This window comes from Poecilia mexicana, unplaced genomic scaffold (genome assembly GCF_051168715.1).
Source record: "Poecilia mexicana isolate PSO_F unplaced genomic scaffold, ASM5116871v1 scaffold_18, whole genome shotgun sequence".
Lineage (NCBI taxonomy): Eukaryota > Metazoa > Chordata > Actinopteri > Cyprinodontiformes > Poeciliidae > Poecilia > Poecilia mexicana.
The window spans coordinates 12,557,130-12,584,657 of record NW_028263387.1 but is presented as its reverse complement, the minus strand read 5'-3'; the positions used below and the strand labels follow the sequence as shown (position 1 = coordinate 12,584,657).

The window sequence follows — 27,528 nt, the reverse complement described above, 5'->3', positions numbered from 1 at the left end:
TGTTCGAAATAAATAAATAAAAATAAATAAAGGAAATAGCTGGCATATTCAAAAACAGGAGTAAGTAGAAAGCATAGCTTATTGTCGCACATACTACTTAAAAGTTCCCTTCTTTATTTATTTATTTATTTTATTTTTTAGAAGTGCTAAGGTCAATACTCTGTGCAGACAAGCAGCAGCCAGGCAAATCAAAGGTGTGCAAATGTTCACCTTTTGACCTTTTCCCTCCCCCCCTTCCTCCTCCTCCTCTTCCTCCTCCTCCTCTCTTCCTTAGTCAGCGCCACGACGATTGCCACCTAACTCACAGCAGTTGTAATTGGGCGAGTTATTTTTATCCAGCGTTCTTTTCTTTTCTGTCTGCTTCCTCCTTCTCGCCATCCTTGGTGAATTAATTGAAGGGAGCAGAAGGCCAAAGCACACATTGGGTAGGTAACGAGTGGCGAATGCTGGACCGCCGCTAACATCCAGCTCTCTAATTGGCTATCTTAGATGGATGAGGGTCATTAGACATAGGTAAATGCATTGCCTTCTCGGCACATACCATGCGCGCACCTTTATGTTTTAAATCACGGGCGACGTAAACCGTCAGATGTCTCTCGTTTGACTCGCAGCGGAGAACCGTGATCGAACGGATTGGTTACTTGCTGGAACGAGCTGTGAACGAGGGGCGCTTCACGCTCTGTCACATCGCGCGCGCTCTCTCATTATCGCGTCATGCATCTTCAAACCTCGGAACATGCTGAACTTAAAAGAGCAATAACTCTATGTAGTTATAATTGATAGGAGAGAGAGAGGCGAGTTTTGGCTGCCCCGAAGCTCTCGCATCAAAAGTTTTTGCTCAATTAAAACCTAAACATACAGTAAAGTCACTGCTTTCACACACATTATCTTTCTCGAGCTCCTCTGTCATCCTCTTCTCGGATCAGAGGGCCTTAATTATCCGTAGCGTTTCGTAATGAATGATCATGAGGTAGAGTCGTGTTCCTCTTTCGACGTCGTTGGAACAATGGTTTGGTTTTATTTTCCCGCCAATTTTCTAATTTTGTGGGAAAGATTGGAGCTAATGGTGGTCAAATCAAGATTTTAAAAGCTCGCCCCCCCCCACCTCCAATTGAACCAGCCCACACAATACAAAAAATAAAAGTTCAGGCTGGAATAGTCTGCACTGTGCAAATATTTAAGCGACTGCCATCTTGTGTTGCAATCTGCAAAATTTGGCTGCTCTGCTAAGTTTTGCCGTTAATTATTCTGCGAGTTGCTCTCCTACACATTGAACACATGCTTCCTTTTCCTCTCTGAGGCCGCGTGCGCTTCCAAAGATGCGCCCAATCAACAAAGATGGTGTCGATTCATTTGCCTCTTTGTTTGGTGTAATTAGCAGAGATTGTTTTTGCCGGTGATGAACAGTCGGCACGAAAAACACTTTTTTTCTTTTTTTCTTTTTTAGAAATGCAACAACAGGGCTACAATCTGAGCTTCCTGAATAAGAACCAACAGAAATAGTGCAGTGAAACATGCTTGCCACTTGGATATCTTTCTTTTTTTTTTTTTTTTTTTTTCTGTCATACCGACATGTTTTAGTCATCAACAATACCTGATATTAGACAAAGGTGATCTGCTTAATAATAATATGCAGTTTTCAACAAAGGATTTCCATGAACTAGAGGAAATAACCTTCCAATGTAAAAGGAAAAAAAATTAAAAAAAAAAAATCCCCCAATAAAATGGTAAATTATTTTGTGGAGAGTGTCTTTGACTAGCGGCAGCAGCAATTAGCAATTCCTGGTGAAACTGCAAGTCTGTTAAGTTGATCATATAAACTAAAAGGTAGATCTTTATTTTTCAACCAGGAAAGCAGTCTTCGATAAATGTAAAATGACTCAACCTGAGCGTGACCTTGGAGCAGACCTTCTTTATGGGAGTTTTTTAACTCGCGTTCTAAGTGTTCGCCTGAAGATAAGCGTATTGGGCTTGGATCTGCTCTGTGGGTTTTCAGTGAAAAATGTTCAAACTGTTCATTTGCTCCTTTACTGAGCCAGCAAGTTTCCTTTGCTTCAACATCGGTCAACCAGCTTGACCCGCTCCTCTGTGTTGTTACAATAAGTAGAAATAACTGTCATCTTCATTAGAAGGTATTTAACGGTTATCATTAGATAACTTCTGCTGTTATCAAGTGATAATTGATGTAGGAAATGCACTGATTGGTTTATAGTTGCTAGTCAACAAATTTATTTATTTATTTTTATTTGGGATGACTACAGTGTGGAAAACTACTGAGGACAGTGTAGGATCAGTTATACATCTAAAGGAAGAAGAATAATTGAGCATATAATTTCTTTATGGAAATACCGAACCCTTGAAGATCTTAATGTAACTTTAACTAGATTTTACACCTAATGCAGTTCTATATTAACCTTTATTGCTGTACTTTGTGACATATCACAAAGTACAGTACGAAGACATCTAGTAACTCTGACACTTCAGTCGAATTTTCTGCAAATTTGCCATCAATCTTTAGTTCATAATCACCTTTTTAATTGAATTGGTTGGTGATTCATGATCCAATATTGTTTTGCAATTACCTTTAAGAACTATGTATAATTGCATTTGGGGGAAAAAAAAAATCCTTCTCTTTTCTTGGTGATTTTAATACAGCATTTCTTAACGTATCTAACATCTTCACTTTCTAGTGGAGACCAGACTTTGCAGTTCATCGGCTGCAGCCAAGTCCTGAAGTAGCAAAGCAGCCAAACACCACTACACTGTCACGTTTGGCATGTTGCTCGTTTTCTAACATGCTGGCATGTTAGTGTTTGCATATTTGTGTTCTTTGTGCTTGACAGTGGATTTTGTCCATTGAAACTACCCCAAGCACTATCTTAAACTTTTAAGTGCGACAGAAAAAGGATAAAGCAGAAGCTCCACATGATGCCTTTTTAAAGCACTGTACAATATACAGTATATTGGTGTATGCTCTTTTTTTTTTTTTCTTTTGCATTTTTTTTTATACACAGACTTCTAGCTTTTGAGCTGACCCATTTTAGAAAACCTCTGTATTTTATTTTACTGAAACCCTGTTTCACCTCTCGGTTTCCTCATCCCATTACCTTTGTGTGTGTGTGTGTGTGTCTGTGTGTGTTTTTTTTTTTTTTTTGCTCTCTTTTCCTGACTCCATTTTTGTTTTGTGTCACATTTTGCGCTTCGTCTCTGTGCCTCTGCAGTGGACTGTAGTGTGTGTTTTGCACACTCGAGTGAGTGTGTTTTAGCTCCCTTTTTGATGCGGTGGGTGCTTCCCCCATCTTTCCAACCTGTTTTTCTTTTTGTCTTTGTCAGAGCTTTAGGCTATGAAACTGTTCTAAACAACAGGGAGAGTTGACAGTCGAGTCGAGGAAGAGCAGACTTGCCGTGGAATTCAGTAAAACAGCTTTTCCCGCATCAAACTCCCGCGTCGGTGTGAGAAAAAAATTTGAGGCTGAAAGCTCAAGTTGGTTTGGATTCCCCAGGTGCAACTTTGGCTTTCAAAGTGCTTTGCTGTTTTGCACAGGTAAAAGCACAAGCATACTTTTTCAGCACAAAACCACTTAATAAAGTCCCCCTTTCCTTCTGTTTCTCTGTAACCCACACACGCGTCACATATAGACTCGGTTTGTGCGTCATTGGGAGAAGAAAGGATGCACTATATTTTCTCCAGTCGTCTGTATTACAAATCACTTTATATCCAGTTCCATTAGCTGCCACAGACAGAAAACAACCCTGCACAAGAATGACCCGCTTGGTTTGGGGAATCTTCCTTTGTGTTTGCTCTTAGCCTTTCAAAAGCTTATGACTCCAACCTCATGACCTCTCTGCTGCTACAGATTCCTTCTTGGGCAAAATGAATTCATATTGTGTCTAATAAAGAATGCTAACACAGACAGTTTCAGGCATGGTCTTAGATACACAAACAACAAAATTGAGTGCACTCCTTTTCAATATAAATCAAACGTCAAATGAGTCAAGGGCATGTCTGTTCGCAAGGAAGTGGAACTGTGGTGAGGGGAAAAAAAAAAAAAAAGTTCAAGAAAACAACAACTGAGCCCCTGAAGAAATTAAACTTATTTCAAGAAAGTGGAGATCAGGAGATTTAAGGAGATTTAAAATGAAATCTCTTACCCAACACACATTTATTTATTTATTTTTTTTAAGTCGTCCTCTACCGTCGTTGAACAATATTTGGGCTGAACTCCAATTCCAAAAGTTGCCTTCTGCTCCTAATCATATCAAAATAGAGACTATGAGAGAACACTATACTCTGAAAAGAATAACGGCAGCAGAAATTTACATAGCATCACCTGAATAATTAACATCTCTGGAACAATACTCTTTGAACAGAAAACCCAAAGTAGAGATGGTTATAATGTACACCACATTCAGGAGCGATACCCTATATGTCTGTCTATCATGGTGATAAGAGTGTCATTGACTTTTGCTGGTTTTACCACTGCATGATGGGGACACCTTGCAGAACCTCGGTCAACCACAATGTCCTGTGTTTACCAAGCTGTAGTAGTGTCGAATCTGTCAGAGGTAGAGCTTAGCTGAAACCGTGTAATCAGCAGGACAATGATCCCAAACCAGCAGCAGACCTACGACAAAATGACCCAACAGTAAAGAATTAAAGTTGTGTAACATCCCGCTTAAAGCACAGGGCTCAATCTGGTTGAAATGCAGCGGTGAGACCATAAACGCATACCTGCAAACCTCAACAAACATGACGCATTGCAGAGGAGAGTTGGTCAGAAGTCTTCCACAACAGAGTGAGAGACTAATACAGTCGGAAAGAAAACAAATGCTTTATATGACTTTTATTTCAACAAGATGGTTTTCTCCCATCACACATGAGCAAAGGTTTAGGTTTTGTGCTGTCATAGAAACGAGGTTTTAACTGTATCTTGCATAACGGTGTCACGCAATGCACTAAAGAGATTTTGAGCCTATTCTACAGAAACAACCAGAGTACAAAGTCCATTAGATGCTTTGTTAAAATGGGGGGAAAAAATAATAATTCCAGTGTCTTTTGTGGTCAGAGGTTCCCTTTCCCTGCTGTCACAAGACGGGGAATACAGAAACACTGGGGGGGAAAAAAAGAGAAAAACAATTCAGCATGATTTTTAGGAGCTTGCCATAATCCCAACATTAACTTTTTAAATGAACTGTTTTTACATAGCTAATTTACTATTAGCATCTACATTCTTTTGTTTTTACTCATTTTACTGATGATGTAAATCTACAACATTTCCTCTAAATTCTCGCTCTACCTTTTATGCCTGACATTTTCTTCTTCTTCTTCTTCTGTGTGTTTTGTTGTTTTCCCAGGACTTTCGAGCAGGGCTTGGTATATGCGAGGTGGAACTCAGTGCTGCCAACATTAAAGAAGTGGACCGCAGAGGCTTTGAAATCAACACACCTTTCAAAAATTTCTGGTAGGTTGGCTCTACCTTTGTAGCTTGATGTGTGTGTGACCGCTGAATCTGCATGACGCCTTACTTCATCTCCGTTGACTGTAACAATAAGTGATGGAGGGATGTGCGAAAAGTATTCGCCACCTTGCAGATTGTTTTTTCTGTCTCACGTAAATGTCTTCGATCGTCGAAGAATGTTTAAAATAAAACTAATTTACCAGTCTGTGGAGAGTTATAGGGCCTTTTCTGAGGATTTGGGACTCCAGAAACCCAAAGTGAGAGGCGTCATCCGCAAATGGAGAAACGTGGGAAAAATTGTGAACCTTGCCAAATATTTACCAAATATTTGGAAATAAACTTTAAACAGGAATGGTTTTGTCTGATTTAATGTCGGTGAAAAAAAAGTTAGCCTTTTTTTTTTTTTTTTTTTTTTTTTACAATGTATGAAAATATCCTACTTCAGCTGATGATGTCTCGCTTAAGATTCTGACCTTAGTTTATGATAAAAGCTTATTTCATCCGACAGTAAAAAATGTTGACAGCAATTAGATAAACCTTTGTAAGGCAGGCTCACTTTGAGAAATTTGGCATGAAATGAGTTAATAGATCAAGGCAATTAGTTTTCCATTTTTTTTTAATTCCCCAGCCAACGCTTACTGGTTGTCTATGTTCCTCGAAGCTCACGCGTCGTCCACAGTCCTTGTTGCCAAAAAACAATCTCGCACATTAGCTCTGGAACTGGCCAATCAGTAAGTCACTTTCCCGCCTGCGAAACTCCACTTTATCTTTTGTTGTTTTGTTTTCAAAAAGACCCGAATATGAACATAGGAAGTCATTGATTTATTTCTAGAGCCATCTGAGCAGAACAGGAGCATCATTAAAACAAATCCATGCACTGACAATGCAAAAAAGAAAGAAAGGGGGGAAAAAAAAAAAGCACTCCATATGCTGTCCTTTTGAGGTGTAAAATGTAAAAATAATGAGCAGGCATGTCAAAAAGTTAAGACGCTGCTGTGGTGAGACAAAAGAGAATCCTAAGTTTGCTTTTCCTTTATTGATCAGCTCTTCCCTGTCAAATCTTTCTCAGGAAGCGCCTTGTGAAATCACCGTGCCCCACACCCAGCTTATCGATCAGCACGCTGTCCGCAGTACATGCGAGCCGTGTCCTGTACAAAAACCCGCTAATTATTGATCAGCGCTGTTTTTTCTGAAGCGTCCTTTGAGAGCTTTGTGGAGGTATCTCTGCCTCTGTAGAGCTCGGAGCCTTTCAGGTGACTCCCGTCTTCTCCCCCCCCTCCCCCCTCTCGAGGGCCCACAATCAATGGGCACGCCGCTTGTTTGTGCTGTAATGGCCCGTTTAGAATACAAGCATGACAGCTGCCTGGAAAAGAAAGTGCGGCTTGTTTGTTTGTGTCCGCTTGTTCACTGTTTCTCCCCACCACCCCCTTTTTTTTTTCACGTGTAAAGATTTTTTTTTTTCTTTTTGGCCTTGTGCTCCTAGCTGTATTGTGTATCTGATCGATCTATTTGTGGCAGCTACCTTAATACTCCCGTCGTTGTACGGTTGCTTCGTTAACACACTAGTCGTAATTGTACCAGAAGAAAAGGGATGGGGGCGTGGGGGTGGGAACACAATTAGCGTGCGTCTGCAGAATAGTTTTGATAAGGTCATTGCTAAAAGGGTTTTACTCTTGACGCGATTGTGTTTGTGGATCGAATCGATTGGTGGCCCTGCGAGCGTTCTCCCACCTGCTCAAGGTAGGGATTAGAGAGAAACTCATCTAATCGCTTTAAGCTGTGGAGACTCACTTTGGCTTTTCCATTGTTTTGCAGCCTTTTAGTGGACAAAGTGTTCTGTCCGAGGTGGGGAATGCGGCAGCCGACTTTTTAGGGCAAAACAAGAAAACTTCATGGTCGGTGGAAAGTTTCACGAACCCAAAGACATTTAAGTTTAGATGAAACAAAAAAAAACAACAACTTCTGTTTGGACCGGAAAACATCTATTTAACGGTTGCTGTTGGCAAGACTGATTTACTACTACACTGCTGATTTTGTCGTCTTTTAAAGATAAAGGACGACTTTTCAATACATCAAAGTTTTCCCATCTGTGTCTGCGTTCACAAACACCTGTATGCAGAAACGCGAAAAGCCTTCACACTTTGCATTACATAGGTCTGTTAGGATGTTGTCTTGTCATTGAAGAATGTTGAACACAGCTGCAACTAAAACACATCGGAAAAGGGAAAACTGTTCAGCTTCTCGGTACCGACAGCGACGGGACATTTAGTTACTTGTGGTGTACCTGTAAACCAAATGTCTCCCCAGTTCTCTCACCACTTTGTAACTTGTTCTGCTGTGAAATTGCCATTTGGTTGTTTTTTTTATTAAAATGTAAAAGCCACTGTTTCCAAGAATAAATTAGACATTTTTATTTGTCTGTGAATATAAGCGTGAATGCAAAAATTTAATTCAGTCAGTTTCCACTATGATTCTATTTATAACACTAAGATCAACTCAGCTTGTGATGTCAGTTGTTAGTTTATCTAAGGAGACTCGGCTAATTGCATTGAGTCGCTGATTTGCATCAATCCCTCCTTCTGATTGAGCTTGTGGAGACAGGTGGCAATTGGTTAATTGCCACCGTCCTTTAATTGATTACCTTACTTTTCTGAAGAGGGTGTTGTACACCATCTAGTACCACATCCATGGAAGTTACTATACAATTAATGCAATCAGTTTATGAGCAGCTAGAAGTGAAGTTGAAGAGTTTCTTCTCTTTTTTATGTTTTTAAAGGTTGTTCCAGTATTTTCTGATAAAGATCTTCTGTAATTAATTTTTTTCTCAGGGGCAGAATGGTAAATTAGATTAAACCAAAATGTTATTAAAATGGTCAGATAGGTCGTGGCAGCGAGGAAAAGCTGTTCTGTTCTCATTCTTGGTCATATGACAGCGCCAGATGAAATGTATGAAGGCAAAGACAAGTTGAACTGTGAACATTTTTGTGTAAAGCCAATTAAAGCTTGGATATTTTTTGCCATGAGCAAGTTTACTTTAAAAATACACAGTTTGATACGGGTATTCTGGCTAATTAACAAGCTAACGTTTCTCGGGTTTACAGTGTTACTTTTCAAAGATAAACTGGCAGAAAATTCTGTGCAATGAGCACATTTACTTTAGGACCGATGCCTCTTCCACCTATATGTAGCCTACACCTTCTTAAGGTGACGACAAGCAACAAGAGTTAGCATGTCTGTTGGCAAAATAAACAGGCTAGCAAATGGGGGAATATAAATAAACGTGTTAATTCGCGAGATAACATTAGCTTGTCAGGCTCCTGTTACTTTTCAGACATGACATTCTGCAGGGAAAGATGGTTTTAGAACTGTTACGTCTTCCACCACTTTGTACCGCTACGCTAACTGTATCTTAAAGCAAAAGCCTGCATCAGTCTGTGTGAGTTAGCATGTCTGTCAGTAAAAGAATAAACCAGTTAATTCATGAGACATGGAAAGTCTCCAGTGTTACTTTAAAAGTAGAATGATGGCAAAAAATAACATAATAATCTGTGTACTTTAAAACTGACACATTCTCTATGTGCACATCTGCTTTAAAAGCTTTTCAGTAAAAGGATTCTTGTTTGTTTTTACATCTAACATTAACGCGTCACTTCTGATCGATCGAGGTTTCTGCAACTAAGATTGACGATCGTTGTTCATGTAGCTACAAAAATACTAAGAAATATTACTAAATCAATAATAATTATCCATACTATTGCAACCCTTTGCAAAACTCTACATGCTTTAATGCAGAGAAAGCTACTCTCTGTTACGAAAAGAACAAGAGAGATTTCCTAAAATGGGAACCGCTGCCTTCTCGTAGTCAGAGAGGGATTTGTGTGTCTAACTGGCTAAGTGTCGGCATTCACTGAACTCTTAGATTACTTTCAGCATTTATAGTGTCCCAGATAATTACTTCTTAGAGCTCTGTGCCCCCTCTTCGGTTTTCAGGCGCACATTGCTGTAGTTGAGCAGTCTTCTCCTGGGTAGAGGCCAGTGGGCACAGGACGGCTGAACCCAATCAACCTATCGATCTTTGGTGGGTTGCTTGGGTGAGGTTGACCCCCAGCCCCACATCCCCAGCCTCAGGCGAAATCCCCACCTCCACTTGCTCCCCCCCTCCACCCATAAACAGACACCCCTCCTTCCCCTTCACACTCTTCGTCTTTCTTTGCACCGGGTGCCAGGTTACCATGGAGATCTGTGGTTCCATTTCTCCCCTCTAAGTGCTTCTTTCATTCATGCTCTCGGTCTCTTCTCTCTCTGTTTTATATTTCTCTCTGTTCTCACTGCTTGTCTGTTTGTCTGCAACCCCTAAAAGCTGAGTCATCACACACACTGATTTCATACCTCCTATGTTTGCATGCTTATTCATTTTCTTATCAGTTTGATTTAATGTAACTGTTTAACGGCTCTCGGTTTTGCTCACCTCCACGTTGCAATAACATCCTAAAAGAAACGTGAGAAATGTGCTACATTAGAACTTTATAGATTTGTCGAGTTAAATGCTGAGACAGATTGATTTACGTGCCCCCCTCCATTGCTTCTATCACTTTCACCTAATCTATCGCAATCACACAGAGACGTCCACACTTAGCAACTGCCTCCTGAAGCTGCCCCAAAATACTGTTTACACACACGCACACACACGCGCACACACACACACACACGCACACACACACACACACAGCATACGCAAGCACCACTCCCTGTCATTCTGCTAGTGGCTACTATGTTGTTTAATTGCTGTCTCAAATCAAATCGATATTTGTGAGGTTATGTGTTGGGGTCAGGGCTAAAGAAAAGAATTGATCGTTGCAGCTTTGTGGCAGACTCGGAACGGGAGAAGGAGGAGTGGTTTGAGGCAATCAAAGAATCAATCGCGGAGACGCTCTACGACTACGAAGTGGCGGAGAAGATCTGGTTCAACGAGGCCAACAGGAGTTGTGCCGACTGCGGCGAGTCGCAGCCGGAGTGGGCGTCGGTCAATCTGGGTGTGGTCATCTGCAAGAAGTGTGCAGGTAAGAGGCACGCTTATGGACCAAACCTTTCGCATGTTCTTTATCTTCACCACTACTAGAATTAAGATTTCATGTAGACATGAAGGGGAGGTTTCTTCCAGGGACATAGTGCCATTTTATAGCACGATCAAGTAACTGTGTTACCTCCAGTCGTTATAAAAATGCGTAATATCTCCAACATGACTTAAAACAGACTTGACTTCTTTAATTTGATGCCCTGAAATTGGCCTCCGTCTCTTTAAGAAGTTCTGGTTCTTTCCGACGCTCGACCTTCAGCATGTCAACACAACAATCCTTCTCCGTTATGCCATTTTACAAACATTCTTTGGGGCTTTGTACGGAGAAGTAGTTCTCACGATGGAGCTCAGCAGACTCACAGTTCCACCAGGTGTTTGCTAATTGCTGCTGCTGCTAGTCTAGAGGAGCTGATTGAGGAAGGCGTTCTCTGCGAGACTGAACTTTGTGTAAGCCAAAGGGATTTCTCAGACATGCAATCAAGAATCAAACATCCAGCATGATATAGAACTCAATAAAGTAGATTTTACATAATACTTCCCCTTTTAAAAAAAAATGTATAAAATGAAATGTAATATGTCAATACTTGACTGGTGAAGATGGTAGCACTGTTGCTTTGCAACAAGAAGGTTCAAATCCAGACCTGGGGTCTTTCTGCATGGAGTTTGTATGTTTTTTGTTGTTGTTTTTTTTCTTGGTGGGTTCTCCTCAGGTACTTTGTGCTCCTCCCACAGCACAAAACATGACTGTTCGGTTACTAGACTAGAGCATTTTTGATTGACCTGTGTGTCTAATAGCTCACTCCTACTGCTAGCTCATTTTTAAGGCAGCCTAGTGCAACTTTCACTTTGAATTCATAATTTATTTCATTGTTAAATAACTTGACAAACTTTTTCTGAGGTCAACAGGTACTTTTTGTTTAATGGCAGAAAGTGGATTTCCATATTCTCTTCATGCACCCAGGTGAAGACAAACATATGCTGGCTAGTGGCCCACAAGCTGACAAACAACATGCAGTCCAACACAGTGAAATAAAACAATGTAGAAATCCTCCTACGTAAAACTCGAGTGTAGCCGTTGTAGGTCGCTGTAGGTGAAGACCTCCCTTCTCACCACCTCGTATCTTCATCTTAACCGGGATAATGAGCAACAAAGTAAATACGTGCAATTGAAGGAGTGGGGTACTTAATAGTGCCCTCCACAGTTGTTGGCTAAGATGTGAATAAAGCACTTAAAATAAGTTGTAGTTATGGAGACTTAATGACCCTAAGATGGTACTCTTTGCTGCAGTCCTCCAACAGATGGCTATGCAAATTTCTTTTTTTTTTTACTGCTTGATCTGGTAAGATAAACTTTTCTTCTCCAGCCTGGTTGTTTTAAAAGTTTTAAATTTTGTACTTTAACTATCAATTTGAACAGGTTTACATGAGCAATTACTTTACTCTAGTCATTTCCTAAATTATGAGCATCAATCTGTTTGTAGTGCTTGCATAACATGTTCTCCGGTTTTTTTTTCTTCCTGCTTTTTTTTTTTCTAGTTTTTGTATTATAGCTAATAGAAATGGGCCTCGGTGATGTCATTTTTAAAACCCAGGGAAAAAGACAATTATGTCTTCTCAGAGACACTCTGATCAACGTGAGAAATCAAAACAGTTGGGATTGTTAGAGATGCCAATAATTGTGGCGTGTGATTTTGCTAAAACAGTCATTTCTTCCTTTGAGTAGGATTGTTCATCTTCTCACTTAACTCAAATTAAAGGTAAAATATTATTGTATTTTAAGTATGTTTACCAGAAATTCTGGAAGGTGCAAAAACAATAAAAACACGCTTTACCAAAAGATTAAATTGATGCCACAGAAATACATATTGAATTTGTATGCACTAATCACAGGATCAAACACTTTTTAGGTTAAATAATGCTTCATTTTTGAAACATGGACTTCTGAAATGTTGAAATATAAAAACTAGAAGTTTCTACATTGCATTTCATATAATGATTTCTAGACAGACTAATCGGTGTTTTACATTTTTTCCCCCCATTTGCCATGTAAAGCAAGTTATTTTTAAGTCCATTAAAACTCTTCCAAAGTTATTTTAAAAAAAATATTAAATTGGCGCCACAGAAATATTGAGAAAATTTCAGTAATCTTCTGAAAAATGTCATGTACGGTAGTTTCAGAACGAATCGGAGTCCTGTGCACTGAAAACACATTCAAGCTTCCTCTCACCTATTCTCTGTAAATGTGAGCTCTTCGGCCTCTGCCGACATGTAATCTGACCCCCGGGGGTGTTTTGGGGAATAAGATCTCAGGTGATAAGCCACTTATGGGAGTTGGTGTCTGGCCTGTGGACTCTCTAATCTGTTTGGCAATGCCAGATAATTCAGATGAAATGACAAGAAAGATTATGTGCAAGAACTTGGGGGATCCCAGACTGCTACTTGACCTGCTAAACACGATTAGAGAGAGAGAGAGAGAGCCGGTCGGAGTGGACACATCCCTCTTTCCAGCTCCAGATTTCTTCCTGTCATACTTAATGCGATTCTTCACCTCGCCCGTGTAATTGCTACACATCAGATAGCCAACATCTTCTTTCAAACACTTCTAAATGGTTTCATTTGCAGAGGTGTTTAATATTACATTTTGTCGACACGCGGAGAGCAAGGAGGGATATTTGCAGTTAAAGGAAGCGGCCCCGGTCTCCTGAAATTATTCTGTGGTCTGTTTGGAATACCAATGCCTGCTCATGCTTTTAATTAGGCCTCTTAAACTTTATTGTTACGGACAAAAACAAAACGAGAGAGTCACCGAACAAGAGGGAGAAGCAAGAAGTAATGAGAGAGCTAATGGGGAAAAAATGATACAAGATTGACTTTCCCCTTTTGTGATGGAGTGAATCCTAATGGTGTGTAACTTCACTCTTTGATGTTGAAGAGTTTACTACTGGAGTATTTTTGTCATAGTTTACAGATTTACTACAAGTTGTGAATCTGTGATTATTCCCGATGCTTGTTTTTTAGGAAATAAATAGCCTGTCACACTTTTCTTGGATAACTTCTGCTGCTGCTTGGACACCGTAGGATTGTTACGCCCGCTGCTGCCCTCTCGAATGCTGCTGGTTCTCAGAAATTTAGCGCAAGATACTACTTCACCGATGCCGAGCTTGGGACTCTTGACTCAACAGCTACTTCTGTCGCTTATTGCTTTTTTATTTGGTCTACAAGTATTAAATGCACACATTTTTCAAAAACCTTTAAATGGGATTTGCAATTTTCAGACCAGCCATAAGTAAATTCCCCAAATATTTTTAAGTACAAAATGAAATAAACAAAAAGTTACATTGTAGGGAATTCTGCATTTAAGGTGAAAGTATTACTCAACTTATTCTTTGCCAACCCCCCGCTCTCCCCTAAGGATGAATTTGAGCTTTCATCTTTTTCACCCACCACCACGTTTCAACACAACTTCTCCAGTGGAGACGGTGCTAATTAAAGAGTTTCGCACTGCTACGCTGATACGTAATTTCAACAAACCACAAGGTAGCTCATAAACATGTCCTTACTCAATAATACTCAATAGCTGCCAAGATAATCCCGGGTTTATCCGTTTGCCAACTCGCCCCTTGTCGCCCACTGAAAGTGCAAAAGCCTTAAACTCGCTGCCTGTTCTGTTCTGTTGCACGAATCCGTATGAAAGTTTCTGATGGGAGGTGAAATCCTCGGAGGTGGCCGTCTGCTCTGTGTTGCTTTGGTTCCGTGGGAAAGATGAAGACATTTACACTCAGCCTTTTATACAGAGGGATCTCGCAGCTTACCCTGAGGCCCGTGCACGCTTTATTTCAGCTTCATTAACTTTACACACGTGAAAATGGTCCTGTGGTGTTGCACGGCCCAGTGGATGGTGCACTGATGTTGCAGTGCAGGCGGCTTCATGAGTAAAATGGCTTCAGCCCTTCACAGGTTAGAGTGACAAAAGCCAACCGTAAAGATCTTATTTTTCAAGTTGCGGATCAGAAAGCCCGCTCAGAGTTTTATTTCAACTTTTCAAGTCGTATCGAACAACCTGTTTAACCCTGAATCATCTACCTATAATTTCTGTTGTAATCGTCAGAAATGTTCACTTAGTCCGTTTTAATACACTACACTCATCTTTTATCTCCACACAGGGAAAAGCCTCTACATTCAAGCTCAAAACTGTAATTACACCCCCACTAATATTTGTGTGAATGCGTTTTTAGAAACTAACACTTCAGTCACACACTTCCAGCCGTCGGTAAACTTTTGGCATAACTCTGGTTGGTTGGACGCTTGAGCACTCTTCTTGGCAGAATGGGATTAATTCATTTAAATTGATTACCTGGCACAGACGTGGGCCCATGAATTTTCACCAGTGTTGATGCCGGGGCTTTGAGAAGGCCGTTCTTAATGTCAGCCTAATCCTCCCCAAAGCCACTTTTAATGTGTTTGGGATCATTGTACCTCTTGGAACTACTTCTAAACACTCAATGTCAGTGGATATCTTACGTTTATTTATTTATTTATTTATTTTACGTTTTGAGGTTGATCATTCAGACCGGACCTTCTTAGCCTATATGTTCCATCTAAATGTTGCGAGAGTAAAAGTTGTTTAGTCTGTCGGAATCATGACGATGGCATCAAAAGGCGTTTGGTTGGATTGTGTCTAATTAAAGCCGATTTAACCACCTAGAGTATTACTAAGGTAATGATTGTGTATCTAATTGATCAATACATGAGATTATATCGCCAACATTCATTCGGAAGAAATTAGCCTCGTGTTGCTTCCTCCATACATCTTCTCGGTCTAATAAACGGAAGCGACGCCAACACCGAGGACTAGTTATCGAAAAATGTCTCGCGACTAAAACTGTGAAGTGACGAATAATTTAAAGTCTTCATTTTTTTTCAGCCTGTGCCATCCAGAACTGTGTCAAGATGTCCTGTCACAGCTCACAGCCCCTCATTTTCATTCACAGCTGCTCCACTTCTGAATAGGAGACAGTAATGAGATCATGCCAAATCTAAATCTAAAATTATCCACCGTTACTCACAGGACAATAATTCACAGTCACACATACGGCATGCGTAATGTATTATGCATGTCCGCTCCGTCTTTGGCCACAAGCAACCCCAGAAGCCCCCCCCCCCCCCCCCCCCACCCAGCTCACCCAAATAAACAGGCCGACCAACAAACACAATGAATTACTCATGATTCATTAGCAATTAATGGTCCTCATTCTCTGCTTTCATTTCCAATTAGGGGAGCTGAGGGGACTAAATATGTTGTGTTGTGAGTGAGAGAATGAGCTCGCAGTCATGCTCCGTTTTCTCCGTCTTGTAACTGCCTGTTTATTGTTTACTCCATCACTGGCAGCATGTTTGTGCACGCTGAGCAGATTGTTGTGCATATATGCGTCTAATAATTTTGTACTTTTATGTGAACTCCTCGGGAACTAAGGGATAGCCTGGCACCACAATATTCTCGGCGCATATTTCAGACATATAAAAGGTTTTTATGAGCTCGTCTGTCTGTTTGCATTAATAATTGTGTGTCACCTTTTTTGTTTTTTGTTTTTTTTGCCAGGGCAGCACCGGTCCCTGGGACCAAGTTTGTCGAAGGTGCGGAGCTTAAAGCTGGACAGCAGCATCTGGAGCAATGAACTTGTGGAGGTATTTTAACTCGTGAAACTATCACTGAAAAAAAAAATTCTAAAAGTTTTCCCTTGCTGTAGCAGTGCATACTGTTTAACAGGAATACACAACAAAAACAAACTTTTGTCCAAATAAAGAGCTCCCACATAGTAATGAGACCTCTACTAGCAGTTCGCATCGAAACAAAATGCTTGTTCATCTTGCAGCTTTTCCTGGAGGTGGGGAACCAGAATGCTAACAGTTTCTGGGCCGCTAACCTCCCCTTAGAGGAGGAGCTTCACAGCAGGGCCTCGACTGAGCAGCGTGCCACGTTCATGCGCCGGAAGTACAGAGAAAGGAAGTACAGGAAGGTCCTGGAGGACTTTACTGACCTGGAGGAACTCAATAAGGTAAGCGCTTCGTGGGAATGCAGCAGAGAACAAACTACAGGCAGCAGCTGCATGCAATTTTATATGTGCTTTCTGATGCTCTGGTTAAGTCCCGTTCTTCTCCTCAGTTTGCATATTAAGCAAAAAACATTCCGTGACGAATTTACTTTGTTTTTCCTATTTTGTTGTTTAGGCGATATGGTTGTTTAACCATAAATCTTGCAAAATTTGATAAAACATTCGCAGATCAATCCGCTGGCATTGTTTTCTACTGCAGACCGGGACATGGAAATGTTGAGGGAAGCGGGGCGATGAGCAGAAAGAAAACAGGGAAAAGGTTAACCAGCAAAGCTAAGTGTAAAAGTGAATTAGGGTCTTCAACAAAAAAATGTTATTTTTATTTTTAAGCTTCTGCAGAGTGTGAGGACGAATGCATGTGTGGGCACATTTGTGCTGCCGTACTTCACTGTGAGTGTCAGACGATGAACAAACTCAGCAACGACATTGGAGAAACGGTGAAAGTGTGTGGTTATGTTTGCCGTCTTCTGTCTTCCTATGCTGCGTCTCATACAATCCATACAGACTTGCTAAGTATCATTGTGTCCTAATAGTGATACTACCTTTTTTTTCATCACTCTGCAGCACTGGCCCTTTGTTTTGCCCATTTGTGTTGGGGCTTTATGGTGTCAGAATGCATTTCTTTGTTTTTTTTGCATGCTATCCATTGCCATCTGCATACGTCTGACTACTAACATGTGATGGAAACATTTCCAAAAAGTCGTTATAAAGAGTAAAAAGCAGAGGACCTAGTGCAGAGACCTGAGAGACACCATGTGTCATATCAGTCATCTGGAAATGTATCACCTATATTAACATGCTATTCTCCATTTCTCTGACATGTTTTTTCATACATTTCGTCACATTAGGCTTAAAAAAAAAGGGTTACATTAGAATAACTTTCCAATAATGCTCTCATGGTTAATCAAAGGCTTCCTTTAGAAGGAAATCAGTCCCTAATACTCCACCAATGTCCAAGTTATCCTTCATAACTTGTGCAATTTTAGTAGAATTTTGTTTCTAAAAACTGTTTGGGTAAAATTCTAAATTATTTGTTCATTATATGAAGAATAGCCTCAGAGCCTGCTTGGATGACATACATTTGTTTATATGCAATAAGTTTTTCTTTTAATATGACACTGTTATTAGACCTAACCTATTTTTGGACAAACAATATAAAAACTCATATACTCATATTAATACAGTAGTTATGTAAAAAAGGAAAGAAAAAAAAAGCGCCACAAACAAGGACACTGAGTCTAATCTCACTGGACAAGTTGTTCCACTTACGTGTCACATTTACTTACTGCTAGCATGAATATGAAGCACTTAATGCTATATAAAACCTGCTCCTCTGGGAGGATTCTGTGGGATGAAGACGATAGCGCCACATCTTCAGTGACTTTCATGCAGTTTTAGAATTAGTTTAAAAAGAATGATTTCTTTTTTCATGCTTAAGGGTCACAGCATTCACAAAGCTGTGGAAACACAAAGTTGGCTCTGGTAAGATAATGGTTCCTACAGACTAGGTTTGAGTTTAATTTGTTTGAACCATTTTTCAGGTCTGGTTCAGCATGTGCAAAGAAAATGGTGTTTTTTTTGTTGTTGTTTTTTAGAGTTATCTTTACCTCACTGGTTTTTTTTTTTATTTTTTTTTTTAGGTTGCGTATGTAAAGCCTGATTTCTATATGTCATACGTTAACTGAACTCTGATAAATATAAGAAACAACAATTCAAGTCTGGTAGGGTCTGGAATTTTCACGAGTAAGTTATAAGCACCCTACAAAAAAAAAAACAAAAAAAAAAAACAAAGCATACTCTGAGACAGTCATGTTTTATACCCTGTTCGGCTCCAAACGTGCTTTCTCCATCCCATTCTTTCGTAGTCCTTCTTAGTCTCATGTTCGCCGTTAGGAGCTCTTATCCCATTGACCTCCACGGAGTCTCCGCAGACCACATGACCTAGAGATGGGGTGTCAGAGGAGCTTCTAATATCACTTTGCGCACACACACACACACACACGCACTCGCTCACACTCGCCGTCTCTGGTGGCTACAGTAATTGCTGTGACACGGAAGGTCATTTCCAGAGACGATACAGAATAAGGCCGGGCTGCATGGGACTGGTTAGCCAACATCCAACCCCGTCCTGTTGTGTGTGAGCGAAAGAGATAAAGACAGAATTAATTTTGCTTGTTGTCTTCGAGCTGATGAAGATGAATCAGTGTTTGCAGAAGCAGAGCGCAGAGACACCTTTATCTCCATGAAGAGGGCGCCCCTGTGTGCGTGGGTGGGTGGGTCTTATTGACGGGGGGGGGGGACTTTTGTCTGCGTGTCTGTATGCACGGCCTCACCGCCCCCCTCGCATTCAGACAGATATTGCTTGTTTGTGGCAGATCGATTCAGCCCACTGCCTCGGCCACGAGCGCGATGAAAGGCGAAGTTGTTAGTTGAAATTCCGCCATTTGCCACTCGACTCCTCTGTTGATCTACTTTGTCACAGGTCATTGAGCACAATGTCACATCAATTGACTGCACAGATGGAAAGAGACAGACGGAGCCAGAAAATATCTCCCTGGATCAGACTGTATTCTTTAGCTCCTTTTATCTGCTAATCTTAGCTCAATCAATGTGAGGAAAAAAAGTAACTCCTTTTAACAAACCGTCTACCTGCCCAGACATTCCACCTACTGTGCACTTAAGCTACCTTACTTTGATGTTCAGAAAATGTACAGATATCAGTGAAGGTGTTCGGTGCATCCACGCCAGCTCAGTTTAGTCCACTCTGATCAAACTTTTGTTTGCCTTGAATGTCCGTTTTTTTTTGTTTTTTTTTTTGGAGAGGTGTAGATGCACCATCAACCTCTGATGTGAACCAAAAAATAGCTAACTCTGGACCAAGATCCCAGATCGGTTGAAATGAACTCTGATGCGGTTTGAATGCATATGTGAATGGCAAGTGAACTGGATTCCAGTCCAAAGGCAGGAAGGAGACTATTGTGCTGGGCATTCTGATTAAATCCAGCCGAAAGAAACAGGAATCCAGCAGAAATGACTCGTGGTCTTTCGCCAAAGACGAAAGGAAAATCCTACTTCCCCTAAAATCTGACGCCGCTCCAGTTTCTGTTTACATTTTGTAAAGAAGGATGTTGCATTCAGTGTCTTCTTAAAGTGACAGTGTTGCGTATATTCCAAAGAATTCTCCATTCTCCATGTTAAGTTATTGATGTATGAGGCTGAGGAAGAGTCGGTGAGTTGAATTCATGAATTCCATTTATTAACACCAAGTTACAGCTGGCCCATAGTCCATGCTATACTTAAGGGCTAACAGAACAAAATGGCACCTAAAAACAGTTTGTGATCCCCTTTGTTGGCCTCTATCCAAGCTACGCCCTAATGTGTCATATCTTCTAACCTTAGCTTTGAGGATTTTTCCTAACATGTCATTTCCTTTAGCTTTAGCTTTGCTAGCTAAAAGCGATCGAAGGAAAACATAGAATTCTTTATTCTCAACAACAGCAATCAAATAACTGTTAAATAAAACGCTGCTTATACTAATCCAAGAAATTTTGCCTTGAAATGTAACGCTTCGAAATTGGGCGTTACGAAGCTCTTGCTCTTTCCAACACTCCAGCTTCGGTACGTCTTCTTTGCTACGTTGTCACAATAACATTCCTCTATCAAGCGATAAACAACATCGGAAAGTAGTTTGTATGATGAGTTCAGCAAATGCTCAGTTCCACCTGGTGTTGCTAATTGCTGCTGCTGCTACTTGTATGAGGGAGAGGAATAATCAAAGCAACACTCCAGGTACGTGATATGAAGCTCAAAAAACTACATTTGACTTAATGCTGTCCCTTTAAGAGGTGGTTATGCTTGAGTGGTCCTTGGTGCAGTGCCACCACAGGTGAAGGGGGTAAACAAGTTACTCAAATTGTTTGGTTTGTTTGACACATTGCAGTGTGAAAGCAAACTGCGCTAGCTGATAATGTAACAATTGAGAGGATATTGTAGTGCACATAAAATTAAATGGTGATAAAATATGAAAATATTTGGGATTGATCTATCAATAAAAAAAAACAAAAACATTTTGTATGTTCATGTATTCTGTACATTTTCTCCTGTTTGCTGAGTTAGAAGTGAGTAAAATTGTGCATTTTATCAATATTACATATTTATGGAGGTCAGTGGGGAAGAGACATCTCTCATTTGCCTCCTTGCTGCTGTTGGTATATTCCTCAGATTCAAGCTCCATATATTCTTCCACACACAGAAGGAATTCCACATGCTTTATACTCTGTTCCTTAATGAAGTCTGCTGCTTTCCTGTTGCTCCCTTCATTGTTTTTCACATCATTATTTCTGTATTTTTCCTCTCGGAAATTGTGCGTTTCATTATAGTTAAAATGGCCCATTTGTACTGTTCTTATTTGCTATATTGCTTCTTTTCGCCGGGATCAGAGCTTTAATGATTCCCACAGGCTGTATTAAAGTTTGATCATATTTTTACTTCTCTTTTGAGATCGGCGCAGGAAACTTAATTTCAAACTTTATGTGGTTTTCTGTTGCCGCTTTATAGACTCTTTGTCCTCCATCAACCAGGCGTTCCGTCGCAGACCCACACACTAAAACGGCGAGCTGTTCCACCTACACGGGAACAAGGATATGCTTCCCTTTCCATAGACAGCTTCTTAAAATCCCAGCTAACCACACTGATTTACCGTTATATTATTAAGTCAGGTAGGCAAATAATGTAATAGTTCAATTGCAAAATAAAGATCAGTCTCAAGGAAATGCGTGTAGTTTAGTTTTATTGGACCCGTTGATTTGGAATCTTTTTAGACTCGCTTACAAGGTGAGCTGTGAAAACATTTCAATGAGGAATAATCTATCGGTACCACTGCAGAACTTTTAAATGGATAATTTCTTCTAATCGAGACTCTTTTCGTGTGAACAGGCACTGTGTGCGGCCGTGGTGTCGTCTGACGTGCTGCAGACCATGGAGTTGGTGTTCAGCGGGGCGGACGTCATGTGCGCCACCGGAGATCCGGTCTACTCCACTCCGTACCTCTTGGCTCAGCGTGCCGGGCAGAAGCTACAGATGGAGTTCCTGCATCAGAATAAGCTATCTGGTAGGCTGCGGTTTTGAAATTGTACTTGACATTCCATTAAAACTCGAAGGTTTCTACCCCATCTGTACCAGCACTGACTCGATGAGTGTTGGAGAAGATAACCGTGTACGCATAAATGACGGCATACCTTTATTTGTCTGCCTAATAAATATGGGAATTCAAAAAAAAAAATAGTTGCTCTGACCAACTAGGGAGCTTATTATATTGGTTTCATAAGAAAGCATACATGTGTCCATCTCTTTATCCGTCCATCCTCCTAAAAGACTCGGCATTTATTTCCTGGTAAACCTTAATATTTATACTTTAAAATGGTCTGATCATTTATTTATTTGCTAGGTTTTTTTTTTTATTCCATTTTTTTTAAATTCAGGTATTGTGGTTTAGTGAGGAAATGTTACATCCTGTGCTGGCATTATCCCCGAACGGATCCCATAGATGGTGGCTAAACCAAGAGTTAAACTTGACGCAAAAAAAAAAGTTTTTCCAGGGTCACTATTTAACTCGGGGGAGATGCTGGGGCACAAAATGCGGCTGGGAAGCAGAATAGCTGATGTGTTCTCCTGACAAAACCTGTGAAGGGGAAAAAAAAGAAAAAAAAAAAAAAAGAATGTATGTGGTGTTATGAATCCGTAAAAAGATCTCGGAACTAAAAGTTTAAGTTTGTCGTCTACCACTTCTGATGGCACACACATTTTGTATTCTTGATTTGTTAACAAGGCAGTCATGTTGCAAACTTGTTTTCACTGCTGTTCGTGTTGGTACATTCACAGCACTATTCTTTGTGTGTGTGTGTGTGTGTGTGTGTGTGTGTGTGTGTGTGTGTGTGTGTGTGTGTGTGTGTGTGTTTGCTGTGAATAGAAAACGAGGGCCATAAAAACCCACAAATTTGAAGCAAGGGAGATTTAAGTTTAAAGGTCTGTCTCCATGTTCCTGTCTCTGTCCTACCTACCCCCCCAACACTCCTTTGTATTACCCACCTCCTGTTCGGTCGGCACGGCACAGACGTGGCTTCCTCCTGATGTGTGTGTTTTATTCGCGCACTTCCACACGGGGTCCCCGTGATGAGAGCGGATCGGATTAAAGGAGTCTGAGGCCGGGTGGGAGACTTTCTCTGGGACTGTATTTTACATAATTCATGCGGTGCATCTGTGTACACTCGCCGGCGCCGAGCCTGTTAGGGACCCGCTAATTGCTAGCATGGGTCACCTGGTCACCAAGGAGATGGCAATTATCGGAGGGGCACTGAAAGATACACATGCAGAAAGGAGAAGAAGCCGACACGTATTCGTGTGTACGAGCGTGTTCATGTAAAATGTGTAGGATACACACAGCCCGTTGTAAGTTTCGAAGTTGCTGGACTTCGTCATTAAAACACAGATGACTGTGGACCTAACCAGACTTTTGCTGTGGAGGCGGACGTCCAACGTGGCTAACATACTGTAAGAAGGTACCTGGGTCAGGAAACCTAAATGCTACCCTGAAAGAACGACTCGGTGAGATGTCGTTTTTGTTAGTTCACCACTTAGCAAATACGGACGCTAACCCAAGGTCAGATTCCTCATCTTGTTTAAGGAAGAGATGTAAAGACCACGTATCAAATTTCACAACTCTCCAATTGATTTTTTGTTCAGACTTGTAGCTTGTAGTCGTTATATTCACTCCCATCGCCGGAATTCAGAATGATGTTATTAAAAAAAGCAGAACAGAAAAAGTGAGCAGAAGACTGCCAAGGAGCACAGCCAAGACTTGACACCGACATCATGTTTGGGATGCTGAACGAATGATAAAATCTGCAGCTTGAGATTAAGTTCTTGGGATGAAGATGTATACAGAGATGATGAGTATGTATGCACAGATGTATGCTTTGCATGCTTATATGCGTGCTTGCATGCATAACGGCATACATAGTTAAATGCAATTTTTCTGAGGAATTAAAAATGGATTTAGATTTTAGAAAACGAGCAAAAACCCACGTTCAGACGGTGGGTGATCACTCCTTTGAAGTGGTAGTAGAGGAAGTTTGGACATTTTGTCAGTTTCTTACTCACTGCAGCAGTACAGGCGGAACCAGGAGTTTCTGATGAGCCAGAAGTAAAACAAAATAATAATAAAAAAAGCCTAACTTGTGCAGATTTTGAGCTGAAGCTAAACAAATGTTTCTGTTTGAGCCTGTGTACTTAGTATATGAAAATCTAAATGAATCAAGTAAAAAACAAAAACAAAGAAAAAACACAATTCTTAATAAATATAATTTTACAGTTGCCATATCTATTACCAGGATTTAACCATGTTTTACATGTTTTTTTGGGGAGTTTTTCAATTGGAGTTGGTGAAGTGAGTTTCAACGTACTTGTTGAATACCGTTACATTTTTATTTAAAGATACAGCAAAACAATAGATTTGATCCGTTTCTGTATTTCGGGTGGGACTTTGCACATATAATCCACACTTTTTGAGGTGGAGATTTCCATTTTTATTTTATTTGGTGAACGCTGTTGTATCGCGTCTGTCGCCATTCCTTTTCTCTAACCAAAAATGCTGCTAAAAATGCCGTCTCAAATGTTTTCGAGACTTTTTCAGTGCTTTTGTAATGCTGTCATCTAGCTTGCAATTATCCTTTTAATTTACTCTTTTTGATGCAACACTACTTCCTTTTTCGCTTCAATATAAACTTACCAAACATAAATTACAACAACATGTCAGGTCTAAGTCACTCAGCTTCTTACCCAGGGTTATAATAATTGTTTTAGAGTAATTTAATCCCCTGCTGACAGTCACTGGACAGCACTGCATGTTAATAATAATCAACATTGACTCCAAATGTAGCATATAAGAACATATAAACAGTAAAATTGCTCCAATTCACGCTTTCCTCTTTTCAAAACTTCTCCACTGGAACACATTCAGCCCATGTACTCTGCGGCATGGTGGCTGAGAGAAGGCTGTTTAATTTCGCTGTAGAAAGAAGCGGTTGCTGTGAGAAGATTAAGCTTCCCAGAAAATACTGTCCAGATTCCCCCTGTTGACATTTCTCCACTGTTTTGTCGGACACATTGTCACATCAGACGCAGAGCTGTGGAAAGTGCCGTCTAGCATTGTTCTCGTGCATGTGGGGCCCCCCGAGCGTGCAGACAGACTTCTGAAAATTTTCATTAAACAGAAATTGAACTTTTTTTTCTCTTTTTTTTTTTTTTTTTTTTTTCTCTCTTCTCGCTCCCATCATTGGTGTTTGCAGCGTTATATTTGGCAGGATCAGGGAACAATTCAATACCCGCATGATGCCATCCCTGCTGCACAGCTCTGTGTTGACAGAAAGAAGATAGAATGAAAGTAGTCGCACAGCAGCCAATATCGAGGACAAAGCAGAGTTCAGACTTGTTCTGGAGTTTTAAAGAACTCCGCCTTGGGTTACAGCTGACTTTTTCAACCGGATAACAATTGCACACATGCTAGGTGACATAAGGGCAGATATGGATATTTGAGTTGTTTGCAGTGGGGTATCGCTGTTTATGGCTGCGTGTTTGGTTCTTCCCTCCATTCGGGGTTTATCTTGTAAAACATGTTGTCACAGCGAGGGCTCACTTCAGGGCTTCCTTCAAAACGCCGCATACAGCCGTTAACCAGACGCTATCTTAAAACAAAATGATGACAAACATGGTCTTTTCCCAATCCCATGACCCCCTGGGACAGCAGAATGAGCCAGCAATAAACAATCAGACACCATGAAGAATTGTCACTTCTCGACTAAACTCCAAATTGGGCTGGTATGCGGGAAAATATCGTAGCCGCCTGTCTTCTCAGTGTGAATCACGCTTCCAGTTTGTGGAAAGAAAAAAAAAAAAAGGAAAAACAGAAAAGTAAAAATAGGGGGGGAAAAAAAGGCTCACCATGTCCCCCTTGGATACAGTGAATAAAAAGAAGGCTGTCAGCCTGCTTATTCCGGAGCCACTCTGCAGCCGTTTTCCCTCTGCAGCGGCTCATTTGTGACTCCAAAGTTAGGACTTCCACCAAATAGTGGAGCGTGGCCACTTCATTAGCTCCTTCTTTCTGAGCGAATGTGAGTACATGCACGCAGTCCTCGATGCCCACCCCCCCGCCGCCACCCGCCCACACCTGTTCGCCTGAGAGCGCCCTGGGAGACGGTCGGAGCGTGTTCATTTGCATATTACCATCCCAGATTCTATTTAAGAAAGCCAATTGCAGCTCTCTGAGGCTGTGCGGTTTTGCATTTTAGGAACCCCAGAGGCTCGCCTCCATGATGGGCTCGATCCCTTATTGTCAAAGACTTCCACTGTGGTGGTTTCTTATTTATTTTTAAGGTTCTTTTATTTATTTATTTTTAATAAATAAATATATATATATATATATAGTATGCAGTGTCTTTCCTTGTGTACACGTTGGAGAGGCCACATACACTGTATAAAAATCAGATCTGTTTGTGTTGATGCTGCTATGCCCTAGCTAATTTTACTTTAGCAAAGTTTCACAGTTAAGATCTTTTCCCTAATGAATTTTATTTTATTTTATTTTTTTCTGCAACTAGTTTCCTTCTAAACATTCACTAAGTGTTTGGAATGTTTCTAGACGACATTTTACTTGTTTTAGCACTTCTAGATCTGAATGAGGAGCTGCACGACAGTGCGGCTGTTGGTGCTGTTGCCTTGCAGCAAAAAGGTCAAAGGTCAAACTTTGAAAATCAAAGTAATATGTTCTTCCAACTTCAAAAATTTGTACTCTTTCTTTGGGTCGTTGCATCAGATTTTAATAAAATACGTTTTGCTACAATGGAAGGCAGATGAAACTTCTAAATAACAAGCTCCTTTTTTTTTTTTTTTTTTTTTCTTCTGCACAATTATTTTCTACCTGCCTTTAGGTGTTAAATACAGTAAATGACCAACAAGCAGTGAAAGGGTCAGGAGGTAATGGTCACTTTGGAAAACCTTTTTTTTTTTTCCAACTAAACGCTGCTTTTAATCTAATAATTGAATGTTAATATGTCCACAGGCTGAAAAGCTCAACACCTAGACCCCTTTCCTTGCCATCTTGTGCACAAATTGCTGTTTTCACTCATCTTCTGCCTCTGCCATGCATTATCTCTGGCCCCTCCTGCACGCGTCGTCTGTTTGTGCCGTCGTTTACTGCGTGTCTGGGTGTAAATGCACAAGCGCGAACAAGCTCCTCTGATTACCCCCGCTGTCCACTGCCCGTCGAAGCTCGCTTTGTAACTGCAGCCGTGGGCAAGCAGATGGCTAATTGAGCACTCTGTCATGTCACCTCCCTTCACAGGGGAGTGAGCCAATCAGCACGGGCCAGACTCCTCTGCTGCTGCCCCCGCAGACAGCAGCGCAGTCCCATCCTAACAGAGTCCAGCTTCAGGGGCCCAGAGGCGTTGTTAAGCATGCTCACACAGAGAGGCTTGTTACAACTGATGCAGCATCAAGCCACTGGCTTATTTACATTCTGTCAACCTGAGTGCTTGGAAACACTTCAGTTTGCGTGTGCGTGTGTGTGTGTATTACACTCACTTTGTTGCTGTTTTATTCTTACAAGCTGGCATCTAATTCTACAGTGCTGAGAAAAGTGTCGCCTAGTTTTTGTGGTGTTCTGTTTTTTTTTACGCTTGTTTCAGAATTAAAAAATGGCGCACAAGGATAGCTCGAGTAAATGATTAGTTGCTTTAATAATTGAAACCGGAGCTTAAATGATTTAATTTATAATGCAAAAAAAAAAAGTTATACAAGCCAATCTTGGCTTTTACATGAATCTAAT

General features: G+C 40.7%; 1 protein-coding gene across 3 annotated transcripts in view; it reads left to right on the top strand.

Annotated features, from left to right (window-relative positions):
* arap2 (ArfGAP with RhoGAP domain, ankyrin repeat and PH domain 2) overlaps positions 1-27,528 on the top strand; it is a 131,129-nt gene that overhangs the window by 45,403 nt on the left and 58,198 nt on the right. For all 3 annotated transcript variants that reach the window (XM_014996748.2, XM_014996747.2, XM_014996749.2), the window contains exons 11-15: positions 5,356-5,462; positions 10,320-10,519; positions 16,136-16,221; positions 16,410-16,592; positions 21,585-21,759. In XM_014996748.2, coding sequence (XP_014852234.2) covers positions 5,356-5,462; positions 10,320-10,519; positions 16,136-16,221; positions 16,410-16,592; positions 21,585-21,759 — 751 coding nt within the window. The remainder of the gene's footprint in view (positions 1-5,355; positions 5,463-10,319; positions 10,520-16,135; positions 16,222-16,409; positions 16,593-21,584; positions 21,760-27,528) is intronic.